Source organism: Poecilia latipinna, unplaced genomic scaffold, assembly GCF_001443285.1.
Source record: "Poecilia latipinna isolate Pla-1442-1.1 unplaced genomic scaffold, P_latipinna-1.0 Scaffold2036, whole genome shotgun sequence".
Taxonomy (NCBI): domain Eukaryota; kingdom Metazoa; phylum Chordata; class Actinopteri; order Cyprinodontiformes; family Poeciliidae; genus Poecilia; species Poecilia latipinna.
In genome coordinates this window covers 110,863-128,696 of record NW_015114652.1, presented here as the reverse complement: position 1 = coordinate 128,696, position 17,834 = coordinate 110,863, and the positions used below count along the sequence as shown (strand labels likewise).

General features: G+C 38.9%; 1 protein-coding gene across 3 annotated transcripts in view; it reads left to right on the top strand.

The window, feature by feature from the left end:
• Positions 1-458: 458 nt before the first annotated feature.
• Positions 459-17,834, top strand: part of lama5 (laminin, alpha 5) — a 105,270-nt gene continuing 87,894 nt past the window's right edge. For 2 of the 3 annotated variants that reach the window (XM_015016559.1, XM_015016558.1), the window contains exons 1-2: positions 459-1,144; positions 4,872-5,024. In XM_015016559.1, coding sequence (XP_014872045.1) covers positions 659-1,144; positions 4,872-5,024 — 639 coding nt within the window. In that variant the 5' untranslated portion in view covers positions 459-658. The remainder of the gene's footprint in view (positions 1,145-4,871; positions 5,025-17,834) is intronic. The other variant, XM_015016560.1, reaches the window with a different exon arrangement.

The following is a 17,834-nucleotide window of genomic DNA, read 5'->3' as shown; positions in this document are numbered from 1 at the left end:
ATTTCTGAGTTTCAAAAGTTGAAAACCTGCAAAAAATAAAATCAGGAATTTTGAAATTAATCTCAGAAATTTTCTAGAAAAAAAGGGTAAGTTTTGAGTTTGAAAAGTTAAGAAAATTGAAGGTAAAACTCAGAAATATTGAGATTAATCCCTGGATTTTTCTAGAAAAACTTGGAAATTTACAAGTTTGAATAGTTTAGAGTCGGGTAGAAAAAAGTCAGAAATTTTTAGATTATCCTCAGAAATTTTCTAGAAAAAGCAAAAATGTTTGACTTTCATCTTTGATTTTTCAAAATAAGACAATTTCTTGTTTTTTCTAGACAATTTCTGAGTTTCTTTTGGGGGGGTGAGGGGAATGGCAGAAATTAATTTTAACTCATGTTTCGTGTCTTTAGAAGAACTTTTCTTTTTGTTTCAGTAGTTCTGCCATGTTTGGTGTCTTTGGAGGAACTTTATTTTTCTTTTTGTTTCAGTAGTTCCGCCATGTTTTGTGTCTTTGGAGGAACTTTATTTTTCTTTTTTCAGTAGTTCTGCCATGTTTGGTGTCTTTGGAGGAACTTTATTTTTCTTTTTTCAGTAGTTCCGTCATGTTTGGTGTCTTTGGAGGTATCTGAATGAACTCCAGTTCTGATTGTTCCCCGCTTTAACCACTGGGGACATGCTGCAGAGACTCACAGGAGGGAGGACCTCCACTGGTTCAGTTGGACTCGGTGCCACCAGGAGAGCGCACACACTGTCCAGGATTTCCCTCGGCCCTCATTTTTCTGTCCTCTCTGGAGTTAGAAACCCTCCACTGCTTCCTCCCTGCAGATGCCTCAGCTTTGCTCCAGCTAACCGCGGCTCTCACACCCCCAGCCGGACCTTCTTCCTCCCGGATCGAGCGCGCAGGTGGACCGGGATGATGGGCGCAGCCGGGTTGTTGGCGCTGCTCCTCGGCTGCTGGTGCCTCGTTGCGGCCCAGGAGCTTCCGGCCACCGGGCTGAACGGCTACAGTCTCCACCCGCCTTACTTCAACCTGGCGGAGGGCACGAAGATCACCGCCACGGCGACCTGCGGGGAGGACGAGGCCGGCCGGAGCCTGCAGGACCTGTACTGCAAGCTGGTCGGAGGCCCGGTGTCCGGAGACCCGAGCCAGACCATCCAGGTGAGTCCAGAACTTCACTAACTTCCGGTCCGGACTGGGGGCAGAGTGGGAAAGAGTTAATTTCGCTTCATTAATACAGACTGAGCTTAAAAACGACCTGAGAACAGCAACTACGGTCAGTTTTCTCAGATTTTTTTTACTTTTAGGTTGTGCATTTCTAAGTTTATGTCATGCAACTTTATTTATTCACACAAGCTCCTCTGTGCATATATATTGGGAATAAATTGATTAATTACATGATAAATTAAAAGCAGCTCAACAGTTTCCATCTGTATGATTGATAGTTTTTCTCTTTCTCTCTTCTCTACCAATAACTGGATGATAAATCTCTTCATCTGGTGTTTTGGTCTTAGACCTTTTTATGAAGGTCTAATTCACTTTATTTGTTTATTTATTATATTTTAAATGGCTTCCATTTCCGGTGTTTATTGATCTTTGAGAATGTTTTCTTGCTTTATTTTTTACCATTATTTGAAAATGGTCTCAAAACTACAATATTATCATTTATCCCGATAACTTCTGGAACAATTTATCGTGACAGAGATAAAGTTAAACCTAAAATATGGAATATATCACAAACCATGGTAACCTTCTGCACTGTTGTATTTTTTTCTTTTAAAAAAAAGTTTCAAAGAAGAAAAAGCTGATATTAGTTTTTCACTACATCTACATAGCATAAATAATAGAATAATCCAATGTTGGTCATTTTAAAATATGTTTTGGTTAAAAAAATGTTTCATGTTTAATAACTTTAGTTTTTAGTCAAATTTTTACAAATTTAAAGGAAAGGTTTTTGTTTAAATTAATACCAGTGTCATAACATGCTTAACTTCTGGCTCAAATGAATGCATTTTCAACCAGATTCAACAAAAAGTAAAACATTTAAAGTTGAATTTAGATTTATTTTCAATCAGTTGGATCCTCTGAGTTTAATTAGGTCTTTAGTTGCAGCAAATCTGTGTCTGTTAAGTTTAGCTGTCATGTATAGACAAAAGAAAGGGAAGAACTTTTAGTTTATTACTGTACAGAAATAATTTGTTTTCATTTCTTGGCAGTAACTGGTGAAAAAGACACATTTTTGCATCAGATTTAAGTCGAATAAAGATCAGCTGTAAAAACTCCAGGATGCAAAATGTTAAAGTTTTTACCTCATTAGAGGAATCTAATTCATCTTAACACAGAGTTGGGAGTGTTTACATTTACTTGAGTAACTTTTTATTTAAATCTGGAGAATATTTAAACGCTGCATTTTTACTCTTAAGTGAGTAAAAGTTCTGTTTTTTCTGCCCACTGAAAGAAAAACAAACATTTTTTAACCAGAAATCCACCAGACACACACCTGCAGTTTTTGTTAAAGTTTCATAAGTTTTTTTTATTGAAAGAAACATTTTGATTTGGAAACATTTTGATTTTTTTTGTTATTTAAATGAATTTTTTTAGTTTCCTTCTTTAAAATACCAAACTTTCCACTTAACTTTACACTTTGAACCATCTGATGTAATGTTTTAAGTTACTCAGTACTTCAAGAGACTTTATACCAAATACTTTTTTACTCTTACTTGAGTAAAAATATGTTGAAGTAGTTTTACTGGAGTTTTACTGGAGTTTGCGCCTCTGCCTAAATCTATTTTCTGCTGTATCTTTTAGCTACAAATCATTTTAATATCACTGGTTTGAACCTCCAGCTGCTCTGCCAACTCATCGTTTCATGCACCGCTGAGTTTGTAGGTCTTGGCAAAGTGTAACACGGGTCAGTTATACAAGAACAACCAGAGTTTCTGTTCCACCTCTTTAATTTCTGGGAGAGTTTTGGGCTCTTTTTAACTTCTGCTAACACATGAAAAGCGAGTTGCAGGTTCGTGGGAGAGCACATAAACACGTCTCTCCATCTCTCGGTTTTTCTCCCACCTGTTCCCCACATTCCTCCCAGCGACTGACCTGTGTCCTCCAATCAGACGGGCTTTACGCTCCCTGTTACCGGCAGGTTTTCTAGTCCTGAGGGCACCAAAAAAAACAAGAATATTCAGCTTAAGAGTGGATTTGGCCCCAGGAGGCGTACGAATGAAAATGTGCTGCTGAACGGAGATTTTTCTCCTAGATTAGGATTAATCAGCAGAGGTTGGGGAATCTTGCAGGAACTTGTTTTCAGCCTCAGGGTACATTTATTTCCAAAGTGCTGTTTATAGAAACTTTGAAATTCATGCCTGTTCCTTAAATAAAGTCAAACAAGTTACTGAATTAGCAGAATAGTGTGAATGTAGGATCAGCTAGATGACAGTAACTGACAGGAATTTAAGGATTTTTACCTAATCTTTCTCTGATTTGTCTGTGTTACAACAATTTGCCAAATTAGATTTAATTCTTTTGGTTTGAGTAAGAAATACAAAAAATGCTGAACATCTGGTGAATTTCTTAAAAATAAAAGTTTATCTGCTCCCTTGAAACAAGAGAGTTGTTTTGGTTTTAATTCAGAAATTAAAGTTCATCCAGCTGATTTAACAAGAAACAAGTTGTGTAAACATCGTTTTTTAACTCTGCTCATTAATCTTCAGTTATGATTTCTTATAACTTAATACTGTAATTTAAGCCAAATAATTATTTCACATTATTCAAGAAAACTGTTCGAATTGCTTATTTTAATTGCAAGAATTTAAATTCTTGATTCAATTTGCGTGAATAAAATATGACAAAGCATTTTATTAAACATCACATGAATTCAGAAATATTTAGCTTAAGCAGTTTAATAAAACCTTGTTTTATTTATTTTGAAAAAGTAAAAGTTAAAACAGGTAAAAAATAAAGTAAATATTTTTGCAAATTAACGGTTACCTTACAATGAATAAAAACAGGAGGATACAAAAACAAGCCGCTAAGGATCCTGGGAAATAATTCCCACTCTCGCCTTTTTCTTTTTTCTGTTTTTTAAGTGCAAACTTAAAAACCCTCATTTGTTCTCTTGGAGTTTTTAACACAACTTTCTACTGAAACTTTAAGTTCAAAATCTAAAAGCTGCAAGATTTCTTTAGACAGAAGTTAAAAGATGCGATTCAAATGTTTTACAGTGTAAGACCGACTCGCCAGGAATTTCATTGAGAAAAACATGAGACAGGAGAAAATGACTTTTATCCTGACTGACCTGCAGTGACGTCGTGTTTTTACTCCAGTTTCTTCAGGTTCAAACTTGTCATCTCTAAAAATCCCGCCAGGCTAATCGTTACGGTAGCTGATGGATTAGTAAATAATCAGGAGGATTATGGAGGAAAATCGATGAACTGTTTGAAGCAAAGGCTTTGACCAAGTGCATAAAATGGTTTTCTACATTTAGTCTTGAAAATAAAACATTAAGGGTTCATTGTTAAAGGTAAATTTCTTTGGTGCAGCTCAGAAATGAATAGAACAGGTGGACTCATCTCTGAAGCTCGAATTAAAGTCTCTACTTTGACAAACAGCTGTGAAAAACAGATTTTTCCAACAAGCAAAATGATCATTTTGCCTTTGCTGGTGCTTGAAGAAGAACACATCATGTACTTCATTTTCATTTTCTATCCATTAAATAAACTTTTCATGATTTGAAATCCTCCATAAGTTTTATCCAGAGGATTTTATGTTTTAACTAGACCCTTCAGGAAGTTGTGATTAAGGAAACGTGAATGATGCCAAGTTTTATGTCCACCTTGGCTCCTCTGAGGACTAACTTCCTAATGACCCTCCATGTCGGCCATCTTAGGGGCAGTACTGTGACATCTGCAGCCAGGAGGAGAGCGACCGAGCGCATCCCATCACCAACGCCATCGATGGGACGGAGAGATGGTGGCAGAGCCCCCCTCTGTCCCGCAGCACCGAATACAACGAGGTCAACGTTACGCTGGATCTGGGACAGGTAGGATTCACAAAAACCCCTAAAAACACGAGACCTTTAAAGTCTGGCCATCATCAGGACATCCCTTAAATGTCGTCTGTTTTTCTTTACTTTTGATGTCTTTCTTCGGGTCCGGTCTGGTTTCTCTGTTTGACCCTGTTGGCCTGATGTAGCATCACAGCGTTGACCTTTTTTCTGCTTCCTAAGTCTTAAATGTATAAAAGAAAACGGGATGCAGTGCTTTTCTACTAATTGTAAACATTATTACAACTAGATAAGGTCAGGGAAAAGTTTTAATTAAGAAAAAATAGTGAGGGAGAGGGAAGTAGGTCAGATGTACTAGCTTGACTTTGACAACTGTAACATGTCGTGGAATTCAGTGAGTTTCGGTTCAGTTAAAAAAATTAAAAAGGCGTCAGAAACACCGACTCTGACGGGTCATCAGGAGAGCAGTTTGTTTAAATTATCTAATCAACCACTCCTGTGTTAGCTTAGCTAATAGCAGCTATAGCTAATCAGCTACAGTGATCACTTAGTAATCACAAAATAAACATCAAGCCTGAAAACGTAAAACCACAACAGAATGTTCTGTTCTTGTGTGGAAAATGTCTGAGTGGTTTTTTGGTGTTAAATCCAGAAACATTTGTGGAGTTTTTGTCCGTTGCTATAGCAACAAGTCTGTGTGTAGCGTAGCCGACTCAGAATGATAAAAAAGAAGACTACAAGTGGTCTGGAGTTATTTTCAAATGGTTTTTCTGCGTTATTTCTCCCTTTGCTGTGGCACTCTGCACTGAGTTAATTATACCTTCATATTTCATTTAGCTAACGGAGTTGTTCTGCCGCGGCGGCGCCTCTATGGACGCATGTGAAAGAAAAGCCTTTTTGTCCCCCAGCATGTAAACTACAACATGCAGGGGCTCCTTATCTAAACGGATAAACTTGATCTGTACAGATCAGTTACAACTATGATTTTTACGTAAGTGACCGTTTGAAAACATGAAGAATGAGAAAGGACAACGTCTTTGTAAACCACTGCAAAATATTCAGCAAGAAAACAAGTTTTTAAAATTTTAAATTTTTGTCCAATATTTGTGGCTGTAGCAAAATGTTGTGCGCATCTTTTGAATATATTGTAGAGCTGAAACAATTAGAGGTTTAGCACGCTAGCTTTAGCTTATGCTAGACAGGCTAACATATTGGTGTAGCGCTTTAGCGTTAGCAGAACTAAAGTTTATGATTAGTGCTTTAGCGTTCGCAAAAGTAACTTTTTAATTAGTGTAGCACACAACTTACAGATCACCTTGTCATTGCTTAGCGGCTTATCTGCATATAAATCAAAAATATTTCTGTGTTTGAACTGTTTTATTACTTACCAAGGACGGATTTCAGTGTTCAGAGCTTACCTTCCTGATTAGCTCATCAGTGCTGCAACTGGGCTGAATGAAATGAGTCAAAGAAATACGCTCCCACACTTTCATAGCATGTATTTTCACCGCTTAGCGCTCATCCTGTTCTCTTCTCTAACCTTCTTTTTGTTTTTTGGAGTCTTCCTCTTGAACCTCTTGATGCTGCTGAATGCAGCTCTTTGGTTCTCGTGCTCGAGTGCCTTCCACATGTGTGTAAATCTGTGATCTTGTGTCTGCAGTAAGTGTGATTTGTGTGATTGTTTCACAGTGCTGTGCACAGACATGTTTGAAAGAGTATGGGAATGAATAGCGCCGATATTTCCAGAGAACTTTGAACCCAATGAGGCTGTTTTTTTCCCAGAGGAACCTGAATTGAGCTCGTCTCATTATTCAATGAATAGCTGCTTAAAACTGAAAGGAGAAACTTAAACTGGTATCATTTGGGTTTCTGCTCTGTCTGGTCAAACAAATAATAATTAAACTTGACTCAATCAAACTGGGAATGTTTTGGTGGTGAACTATGAACACGAATAGATTCAGTTTTATTCTGTTTGAACCCGAGAGGTTCACCATAATTTGTTGCACCTTCTTGCTACCCTCCTCTGGTGAACGCCACATGGGCCAGAGACCGCTCCAAAAACAGGAAATGGACTAGAGCGCAAGGCATTCTGGGTAAAACCAAAACAAATATGTTAGCCTAGCGCTAGCTGGAGAAATGAATTGTGGTCTTTCAGTAAAGACTAAAGAGAAATCATTAAATCCGACACCACTCCATTTTTGTTTATATTTCGTGAAGAAGGAAGTTGCGCTGTCTTCAGAGGTTTTTGTGTTGTTTCCTTCAGTTGTTCTTGTTGCAGCGCCCCCTCAGGTGAGGAGGGGAACAGGCTGCTCAAAGGGTTTGATTGGAATTGGAACAAATGTTGCAATTTTGGTCCCAAATTAAACCCAATCTACGGGACTGTCATTGTGTGAAAACATTCTCCGGTATGTTCTTGGTCATTGCTAAGTAAAGTTTTTAAACCTTAGAAATTTGAGGTCTTCTAAGCCGGCTTGTTGCGGCCGATTTAAATGTTTATACATCAGAACGAAGCGGTACGCTGCAAGAGCAGCTTAACTGAGACAACAGGCACAGTGGGGGGGAGCCTCTGCAGTTACCCAGTTACGGTTTTATCCTGAAAGAATGTAGGTGGGTAAAGGCCGGGGTTTGAGTTTGAGTCAGTGACACGGTGCTGACGACCCGCCTCCAACTAAATGAAAGAGAAAGAGGGAGAGATTGGAATTTAAGCTAACCTGTCCCAACCTGCAGACAGGACGGTTTGCCCCCCGACCGAATCCCCTGGTCTCACCCTCCCTGCAGCTTCAAAGCAGATTCACAGATGGAGCTGTAGAAATGTCAAATTCAACAAATTTCCTTTGCTGCTTTTTAGTTACGTTTCCACAGGATTCTCATGTGTGTCTTTATCTGGTGAAGTTTTGATGAAAACGTGAAAGTCCAACAATTAAGTCAAGCAGAAATGTTCATTTTTTTAGCTGCAGATGCATGTCTTTTCACTAAAGGAATGTTACGTTGTTACATCTTACATGTTTTTGTCCCTTTCTGATAACGTGTAAAGAAAGAGTTGGGTGGTTAAATAAAAACATTGCAGCTAATAATAGCGATTACTAAAACAATTGTCAGTTGCAGCTTCATTTTATTTAATTCCTTTTTAAGGTTTGCTTTCTTGCGTTCATTGTCCTGCAGTTTGATGTGGGAGGAGGACTTGAGAAGAGCGAAATGACTCATTTATTCCTCATTTAAGCGGGAATAAGATCGCTTTCATCGCATGCCCAGGTGTGATTGCTTCATTCCCCAGGCGTGTGGTAGTGGAAGAAGTGTTGTCACAGGTAAAGGGCAGGAGAGGAACGGAGGGAACCAAAATCTACCTGGAGGAGGAGAGGCGAAGCAAAAAGTGAGCAGAAGCAACCAGGAAGGGGAGGAGAGGAAGGAGGGATGAAACATGGAGGGGAAACAGACATGAGGCAGAAGGAACAGGGGATGCTTGTCTGTTTCAGAACACTATAATTAGAGCACACTGTGTGTGTGTGTGTGTGTGTGTGTGTGTGTGTGTGTGTGTGTGTGTGTGCGTGTGTGTGTGTGTGTGTAAGTAAAAACCTGGTTTCTTGTAATCAGATCTGTCAGCAGTTTTCAGCCTGAAGCCCTCAGCTCTGTTTTCCTCTGGTTTTATTTATCTACTTCATGACTTTCATATTTTTCAGTTTTAGCCATATTACAGTTGAAATCCATTTTCATTGTATTCTTAAATACTTAAAGTTGTTGTTTTCTTATTGTTTGAGGTATTTTTATCAACTGAATATTTTGATTGGCTTCCAAACAAACCTGGATCTTCTGGTGACATTTGGGAGGATTGCTTTCTGCAAACGGTTTTATTTAGAGGTTTCATTGTAAAGGGGAATACTGCAAGTGCAGTCTGCACTTATTGTTCTTGTAAAATTAATTAAATTTAAAATGATGCAATATTATGCATTGTTTATAACCTTAAAATCCCCATAAAATGTACCTGTATTGTTAGAAAATGTGAAATAGTTTATGGGGTAGGAACACTTTTGCAAGTTTTCTTGTTGTTTTTGTCCGACCCACATAGCAGTGGTAATATAACTTCATTGTTTGCTATAAAGGATAATTTCCTTCATCCCTGACTGAATTCATCCTGCTCCTGATTGTGTTTTATTGTGCAAGTGATCCTTTAGTCCTTTAATTGGCACGGTGCAGCTCTGAGCCTCAGGGAGGAGGACAGCATGAAGCTTACAGATCTGGGAAATCCCAGAGGTTTTTCTTACATCTTACCTGCAGCTTAAACGCTTTAGCTTTCTAAAGATTCAACTTTAATATCAAGTGATGACTGATGGCTCCGCTAAACAGGTTTCTAAGGTTTGCTTTACCTCCATAATATTGTCACAATGATAAATATCCTGCCTCAGAGCGAAGCAAGAAACCTTGGATTTTACTCCAATATTTTAATTCTTTGCTAAGAGGAAGTGAAGAAATAATCCATGGGTCCAATATTCTGCAGAAAGAGTTTAAAGAATTTTTTGTTTTTTAGATTTTGGAACAAAACTGAAACATTTCTTACGTCTTCAGCTGCTGTGGTTCTTTTTCTCACTGCACTGAGTCAAACCATCCAAACCCTTTGAGCAACCTGTTCCCCTCCTGGCCTGTGGGGGCGCTGCACCAAAAACCACTGAAGAAAACAACACAAAACACTGAATAAGTCACAGAACACAACTTCCTTCTTCTCAAAATGGAAACAAAATTGTTCTAGTTGAGACCAAAACATCAGACTGAAGACTTTTATCATCCAGTTTTTAGTGGAAAGAGAGAAATAAAAGACAAAAACAATAAATTATGCAAATGGGAATTCTTTAACTTTTGTGATGTTATGAATAGATTTATTATTTTTTGCGGCAGGCTTGCTGTCGCCACGTTTGCTCAGGAGGAGGGATTTCTGCCATCTTCATGTCTGATCTTTTACAGTATTTTATGTCGGAGTGAATTTAATGGACCTGGATCAGAACCTCATTGCAGTGGAAATGGTACCTGTCTGGATCAGCAGACGTTTCTGGACCAGAATAATCTCTGTGTTTCATTTTCACCAGCATTCAGATGAATCCTGTAATAAATGACGACAAAGTGATGCTAAAACTGAAACTCTGCTGTTTTGTTTTGACCCGTCGCTCTGTCAGAGCGTGAGACTTCAAAATGCTCATTGAATGATCTCACTTCAGTTTTTTTAACTGCGTTCTTAATATAATCAATCTTCTGATCTTTTTCTTCCTTCTCATGTCAGTCGTAACTGTCAGGACACAAAGAGTCTTCTGTGCGGAGTCTGAGAGGGAACGGATCGGGATAAAAGCTGATCACCATGAAGCACATTTCTCTTCATTCCCAATTCACGCTGCATATAACTGGAGCTCATTTTTGGGCTTCTTCTGGCCTTTTTTTGGCTGGTTTTCAGAACGCTGGGGGCCAAATCAGACGCAGCCTTTCTTCTAAAACTAGTTAATGTGTTCCTGGAAAAACACTTAACTCATTAAAACATAAGCTATGATTATAAAACACCAGCTGGAGCAAACTTGTGAAAAATCACACCACTGATTCTCAACTCTGAACCCTGACAAGACTGAAAAACCCTAAACTTGATAAACACTGCAAAAAACAAAAAACTTACCAAGTAGTTTTTATCTAATTTCTAGTGCAGATGCCTTCGTTTCGTCTTATTTCAAGTGTCCTGACTTAAAAGTAACTTTTAGCGAGAAATAGGGGCTAATTTTAAGTCAATAATCCTTTAATATTGATGAAAAAGTACTTGTTTCTTACTTGTGCTTAGTTGATGCTACTTACTTGATGTACATAATCAAGTAACTGTTTTTAAAATGCTGTATGTATCAAATGTGAGTTTAAATTAGTTTACCTTCTAATTTGGCGCCCTGAAATTGGGCCTCTGTCTCTTTAAAAAGGCCTCCTCTTTCTGAAGCTCCGCCTCCAGGAAGTCATCCCATCATGGCTGCTCTGTTAACCCTTTAACGTTTTCACCATCGTTTTACTGGGAAGTAGCTCCTATAAAGAGCTCAACAGTTCCACCAGGTGTTTGCTAATTGCTGCTGGCTAGTCTGAAGGAGTTGAAAGGCGTTTTAGACAGCTGAATGGTTGCCATGGAGATTAAATAATTTCTCAAACATGCATGAAAGAATCAGGAGAACACTCCATGTTTGTTTTTGACTTTTGTTTATGAATTATGTTTTTGATGAGGAAATAACTCTATAACATGACGTAAAGCTGGAAAAAGTAAATTTTTCTGAGTACCGGCCCTTTAAAAGTGTCCATTAATCTCCATCAGAGCATTTGAGCTCATCCGTTTCTGCTCCTGTGACTTCATCCGTCAAAACAAGAGCAGCCCGCAGGAGGAAAAGTTTCCAACACGCCGGTTGTAGGCGGACAGGTTGAGATGCCTCCCTCCACCAGGCAGCGTGACCCCTGACCCCTGACCCTCCATTCAGCTCGCTGCCTTTGTCCTGCTGTGTTTGCCCGCCCTCACCAGCGCTCCCAGCCTCTCCCAGTGACTTAGCATCCAGAATGCTTCTCAATGGGCCCTTTATGGCTCCATTGTGCCGCTGAGTGTGTTTGACTCATTCACAAAGTCTGCAGAGAACAAACATGGAAGAAAGTTGTGAATGGGAAGTGAAGTGTTTGGTATACTCCGCAGTCATGACGAGAGAGGAAATTAATTAAAAATCAGATTAGATCAGTTCACCAGAATGCTCAACTCTTTGTTTGTTCTCCCTAAATTGGATTTCCTCTCCTTTGTTGCTGAAGGAGAAACAGAAGAGGAAGAGTTTCTTATTCTTCTTCAGGTTTCCATGAACTAGGAAGCAGGAGTTTGGTTCTGTTGTGATGATCAAACTGAGAGAAAAGAGAAAAACAATAAGTCATTGGAATGGAAATTATTAAGCTTCTTTTAATTTATCATGACATTAATTGATTTATTGTTTATTACTTGAAAATGGTCTCCAAGCAACAATATTATCGTTTATTGCGATAATTTCAACAGCCTGTCAATTATCACAACAGGCTGTTGAATGATAAAAGCTTTTATGAGAAAGTTATAACTGTTTTCCTGAATAAATTGTCTCTGAGTCACTTCAGGTCAGAACGTATTGATGAATCTAAACGATTATCCTCCTGAGGAAAGCTGCAGACAGAACAGCATGTCTGGTTCTCTGCCCTTCATTAAGGACACAGAACTTTACTTCCTGCTTGGACCGGACCAGAACCAGAATAGCTATCTGGCAGCTAGCGCACAATGAGTTCATTTTGAGAGAAGAACTGAGTCAGAACTGTTCTGCTCTGAACGCGAAGGCCGACTGAATTTTTTTACACTTATTTTTAGTTCTTCCTTTAACTGAGTCGGGTTTATTTGGATTCCTGTCCTCAGAAATGGTCCAGTTAAGATTAGAGGGAAAGTAACAAAATGCAGCAAATGGTAAAGTAACATGTTTATGACTTATTCAGATTTTCAGTCTCCATGGTGACTCCATTGGGTTTTGCTTCAGTACTCAAATAAATCCATCCATCCATCCATCCATCCATCCATCCATCCATCCATCCATCCATCCATCCATCCATCCATCCATCCATCCATCCATCCAAGGTTTCTGATCTCTGAGAATGGATTGCATTATTAGGCTATTTATTTCTTTATATTACTTAGAAATGGTCACAAAGCAACAATATTACTGTTTATCGCAATAACTTCTGGGACAAAAAAATTATCATCCATCTGTTTGTCTTTCCATCCATCCATCCGTTTGTCTTTCCATCCATCCATCTGTTTGTCTTTCCATCCATCCATCCGTTTGTCTTTCCATCCATCCATCCGTTTGTCTTTCCATCCATCCGTTTGTCTTTCCATCCATCTGTTTGTCTTTCCATCCATCTGTTTGTCTTTCCATCCATCCGTTTGTCTTTCCATCCATCCATCTGTTTGTCTTTCCATCCATCTGTTTGTCTTTCCATCCATCTGTTTGTCTTTCCATCCATCTACCTGTCTATCTGTATGTTTTCGTGTTACTGGATCAAAACGTCGCTAGTCTCTCTGCTGCACCTCATCAGCTTTAGGATCAGATCTGATCAGTGATCTGCTAAATCTTCTTAGAAACTGTTTCTATACGCTTGGTCTGAGTTTCGCATTAAATTCAGTTTTAAATGTGAAATTAGATCAAATTTTGGATTGTTGTTAATGAGGAAATGGAGGCTGGCAGGTGACTGATGAAATGCTGTGTAAGGAGGCCAAAGAGGAAACTCTGAGGGACAAAAGGAGACGTTTGCCCTTCTTAATGTGACGGTAAATATTGGTTGCAGTCGGGTCAGCAGCAGCAGCTTGTTTGAGTTTCTCCTCTTTCCTAAGAAGCTCAGGAATGAAAGACGGGGGAGGAGAGGAAGACTTCAGAGGAAGGAGGAGGGCAGGACGTTCAGCCCTTTACATTAAGCTTTATGCACATTTTATGAACCAGAATTACACAGAAAGGATTAAAAATCTTCACTCTTGCTGCATTTCTGCAGAGTTGGGTTACATTTACTTGAGTCACGTGAAAGTACAAAGTATTTCTGCTACGTTGTACTTTTTATTTTTACTTGAGTAAATTTATTGTGAAGTATTTCTATTCTTACTTGAGTAAAATGTCTGGAACATGTTTTAACCAAAAATTCACAAAACGCAGACACACACCTGCAGTTTCTGTTAAAGTTTCATGTTTTTTGTTTAAATAAACTGATGATGTCATTTTTAAGTATTAAATGATTGATAATTTCATCAGTTCCTCAATACTTGAGTCGACTTTTTACCAAATACTTTTTTATTCATACTTGAGTATAATTTTTGGATACTCTGCCAAACGCCAAGCAGACCAGAGAACGCTCCAAAAGCAAGAAGTGGAGTACAACGCAGAGCATTCTGGGTAAATGCAACCAGAACAAACGTGTTAGCCTAGCGCTAGCTGGAGAAATGTTTGTGGTCTATTAGTAAAAACTAAAGAGAAATCATTAAATCTGATGCTGCTCTATTTTTGCTTTCATTTTGTGAAGAAGGAAGTTCACGTCATTGTCTTCTTCAGAGGTTTTTGTGTTGTTTCCTTCAGTGGTTCTTGTTGCAGCGCCCCCACAGGCCAGGAGGAGAACAAGCTGCTCAAAAAGTTTCATCAAGATGTAGAACATTTTAAAGGTTTAGCAGCTTGTTTTAAAGTTAACCTGGATGTTGAACTGCTTTTTAAATGCCATCTCCAGGTGATAAAATCACTGAGGCAGTGTGAATCTCCATCTCCATTATTATTAGGACACTGGCAGCTGTTTGCTTGACCTCGTGACCCTGCGGCCTTCGGCAGGCTCTCGGTTTGTCTGCTCCTGAGGCAGATGGAGATAAAGACGTTTTTTCCTGACAGACTGTAATAGAGCTGCTGAGGAAACCCAGCTGATGCTGCCTGGAGGAGCCGTTTCATGCAGAAACCAACAGCTGGGAAGCCTCAGCGTCCGCTGAGGCTGAAACACATTCTGGACATACCTGGCATGGAACCGGCCGTCTCTGTCTGCCTGAAGAATAGACGTAACAAATGCTAATATTTAAATGACTGAATGGCCATGAAGTCATTTTTATTAAAAGTTTTTCCTACAGGGAACCTTCTGAAAGCTGCTGGGAGAAAAAGTATTTGACCTTACTCTTTAACTTCTTTAGCAACAATGTTTGCATCTGTTGAGAAGAATTCCCAGAAATCTTAATATTGCAGGTCAAGAAAACACAAGGCAAAGAACATTTTCCAAAAACAACCTTCGTTTCTTTCTGGTTTCTGGTTGTTCAGCAGGATTTTGGCCAAAATGATCGTCATGATGATGATCATTTGCTGCAAATTGCCAAATCCTGGTTTACCCTGGTGTATCATAAGCCTGGCGGGCCTCCAGGCTTTACTTTCTTTATAATATGTGCTTCCATCACCCTATTAGCATTAGCATTTTGGAAGCTAACAAGCTTTAGAGACCGGTCACTCCTGGTCGTAGCGGAACAAGAAGCTGAGGTTTTCCAAATGTTTTTACAAAAAAAGGTCAGACAGAAGAGGAATGAGGGGAAAGGGACAGAAAGGGAGGATAGAAGGAGAAGGAAGGGAGTTTTCCTCTGCCATGACCTGGACTTCCTCCGTCTCTCTGATCCATGGCTCCTTCGAGGAGCTTCGCTGATGCCTCATTATGACAGACAGCTGGGGCATTTTCCACAATTACTCTGAATTTGGGAGAAGGATGAGCGATAAGGAGGAGGAAAGGGAGAGCAGGCTGTCCCGAGGAACAGACGTTACCATATTTAGGGATATGAGGCATTAGGGCAAGACGTATGCTCATTACTGTAATTTTTTTATTATAATTTTTTTACATGCATTTTAATAATAAAATGGTTCTTATATAGAAAAGAAACACCAAATTCAGGATGCACTACATATCGATATTTGTGTCGTTTTTAATGTATCATATTGATCCAGTAAAGCTGGGCTGATATTAACAACTGATGTTTAGTTTAATCTTTTAACCTAATTGATTAATTGCTTGTTGCCACAGGCTTAATTGATGCAAACGACAACATTACAAATTTTAGAGGAGTCACACTTTGGGTTTGAATGAAGTTCGGTGGTCCTAACATGCAGTTATATGCCAGCTGACTGGATATCAGCAGAAAGAGGCCTGAAAATAATTATTTCACCTCCTTTTTACCCCACCGTGTTAACATGGAGACACTGAAGATCAAATGGCATAAAAGGTCAAGGAATTTAAAACATTAATTTTGATTAATTCATAGCATAACTTTTTACGCAAATATGTTTTTGTTTTTTTCTTTCTTGCACACAGAAGTCCTGACGCTGAGCCTTTATGCGTTTCTGGTAGTCCTGTAAATCTGATGTACAAATCAGCAAACGGCTTCTCTCGGCCTGCTTCTCATTCATTTTGATTTCTGAAGCCGATCTGACTGGATGCTGGAAAAGACTATTGTTATGTTCAAGTTGTGCTAAAAGAGTTAACATGTCAGTGAAGCTACCCTAACTGCAGACCCTGCAGTTAAATCTATTAAAGATTTTTAGTGAGTTCCACCTCTGTTAAATTTATAAACAAAGGCAGAATATAGTTTTACGGCAAATTATTAGGACCAAGGTAAGAAAAAAAGGGTTTGTACATAAGTAAAGTTGTAGTTTTGTGAGAAAGAAGTTGTAATATTATCACAATATTGCATATTAATGGTAATATTACAACTTTATTATTGTAACTTTATGACTTTATTCTCATAATTTAGTTTCTATTTTTCATTTATTTTTCATGAAAAGTCCCAGAAGCTGGTGAAAGACAGACGGGCTGGAACCAAACATGATTTTCAGTTTTCAGACTCTGCAGGCAGAAATCACCAGAACTGTCCAGAATAACGAGCTTCTGCCCTGCAGCCCCTCCACCTCCGTCCTGCTGGGCTCCGATAAGGAGCGTCTGGGAAGACGAGTCCACCGCCGTTTCCACGATGGGAGCCGTCTCTCTTATCTGCTCTCCTCCTCTTACGAACATCTGCTTCTCTTTTCCAACCTTGGCCTTCCTGTTACTGTGTGGCTCTTATCGGGGCTGGAAGGTGCCCAATCCCATTTCTATAATATCAATCATATTATCATAGAAAGCACAAGGATTATTAGTAGAAAATTACATCAGGGAATTAAAGCGCATGAATTTACAGATTTGTTATTTTGGGGGCGGGGTTAGAGAATTTCATTTATAATCTGCAACTTGTTTAAATTTCTAATTTTTAAGCAGGCAAGAGCCAACACATTTGTTGATAACAAACGTGCTTTTTAAATCAGACTTTTTACTGATTTTTAAACTCCACATCTTGCACTTTTTTTGCTTCCATTTGGGTTTCTACTGCTTCTAAAAACAAGTGCTTAAAAAAACACCACATTTTTTTTGGTGTCTGACAAATGAGGCATTTCAAAAACCTCCGGAATGTAACGTTACCTAGCAACCCCAGCGGAACTCTGCCTGTTACCTAGCAACGAAAGCTGAGGTCAAGCACGTCTTCTGTCATCCATGGAAACTGCGTAACCTAACCCTTTTCTCAAATACATCAAGCATTTTTCAATAACTGCATTACTGAAATTATGTTTTTAATTGTATTAGGAAATTGGTATCAGGCAGAAAAAGCCAGATTGGTGCAACACTTAGCTAAGGTTCACCTTGTATAAAAGATATTTCTCCTGAAAACCTAGTTCTTTTCTTCTTCTTCTTTCTCCAGGGATATGTTGGTATTTTCAACTTTGTGACATTACTGGAATGCAAACAACACATTGCCATGTCTTCACCCAGCTTCTCTTTTCCTGCCAGAACTTGTTGAAAATGACATGATTGCTTTGAAGCTTTTAACACTACAAACTGTCATGAGGATTGAAGGGGGAGGAAGAAGCAGTCATCTTTACATTTGAAGGCATGTTTTAGAGGCGCTGAGCTCACCGGCTGAGCGTGTATGGACCAGCTGTGCTGTGGACGTATAGGTGCAGCGGCACAGCCTGCGTCTGTACATCTGCTGCCTCTGGGGATTCAAATCCCACCTGGAAAACGGTCTGGGTCCAACGTGAAGGTGGTGCTTTAAGACAATGTGGAAGCTGTCATTAGTTACAGCTTGGTCTTCCTAATCCTTTCATTTAGATATTTGTAGGTAACACACAGCTCTAACTTTTTGTTTTATATGTGTGTGGTAAAAACGCATATGAATCTGTTTTTAAGGATGTTTTCACATTTGATGCTTCAATAGATTTGGCTCAATTTTCAACATTTGATACATTTTCTGTTTTAAATTAATCAAAC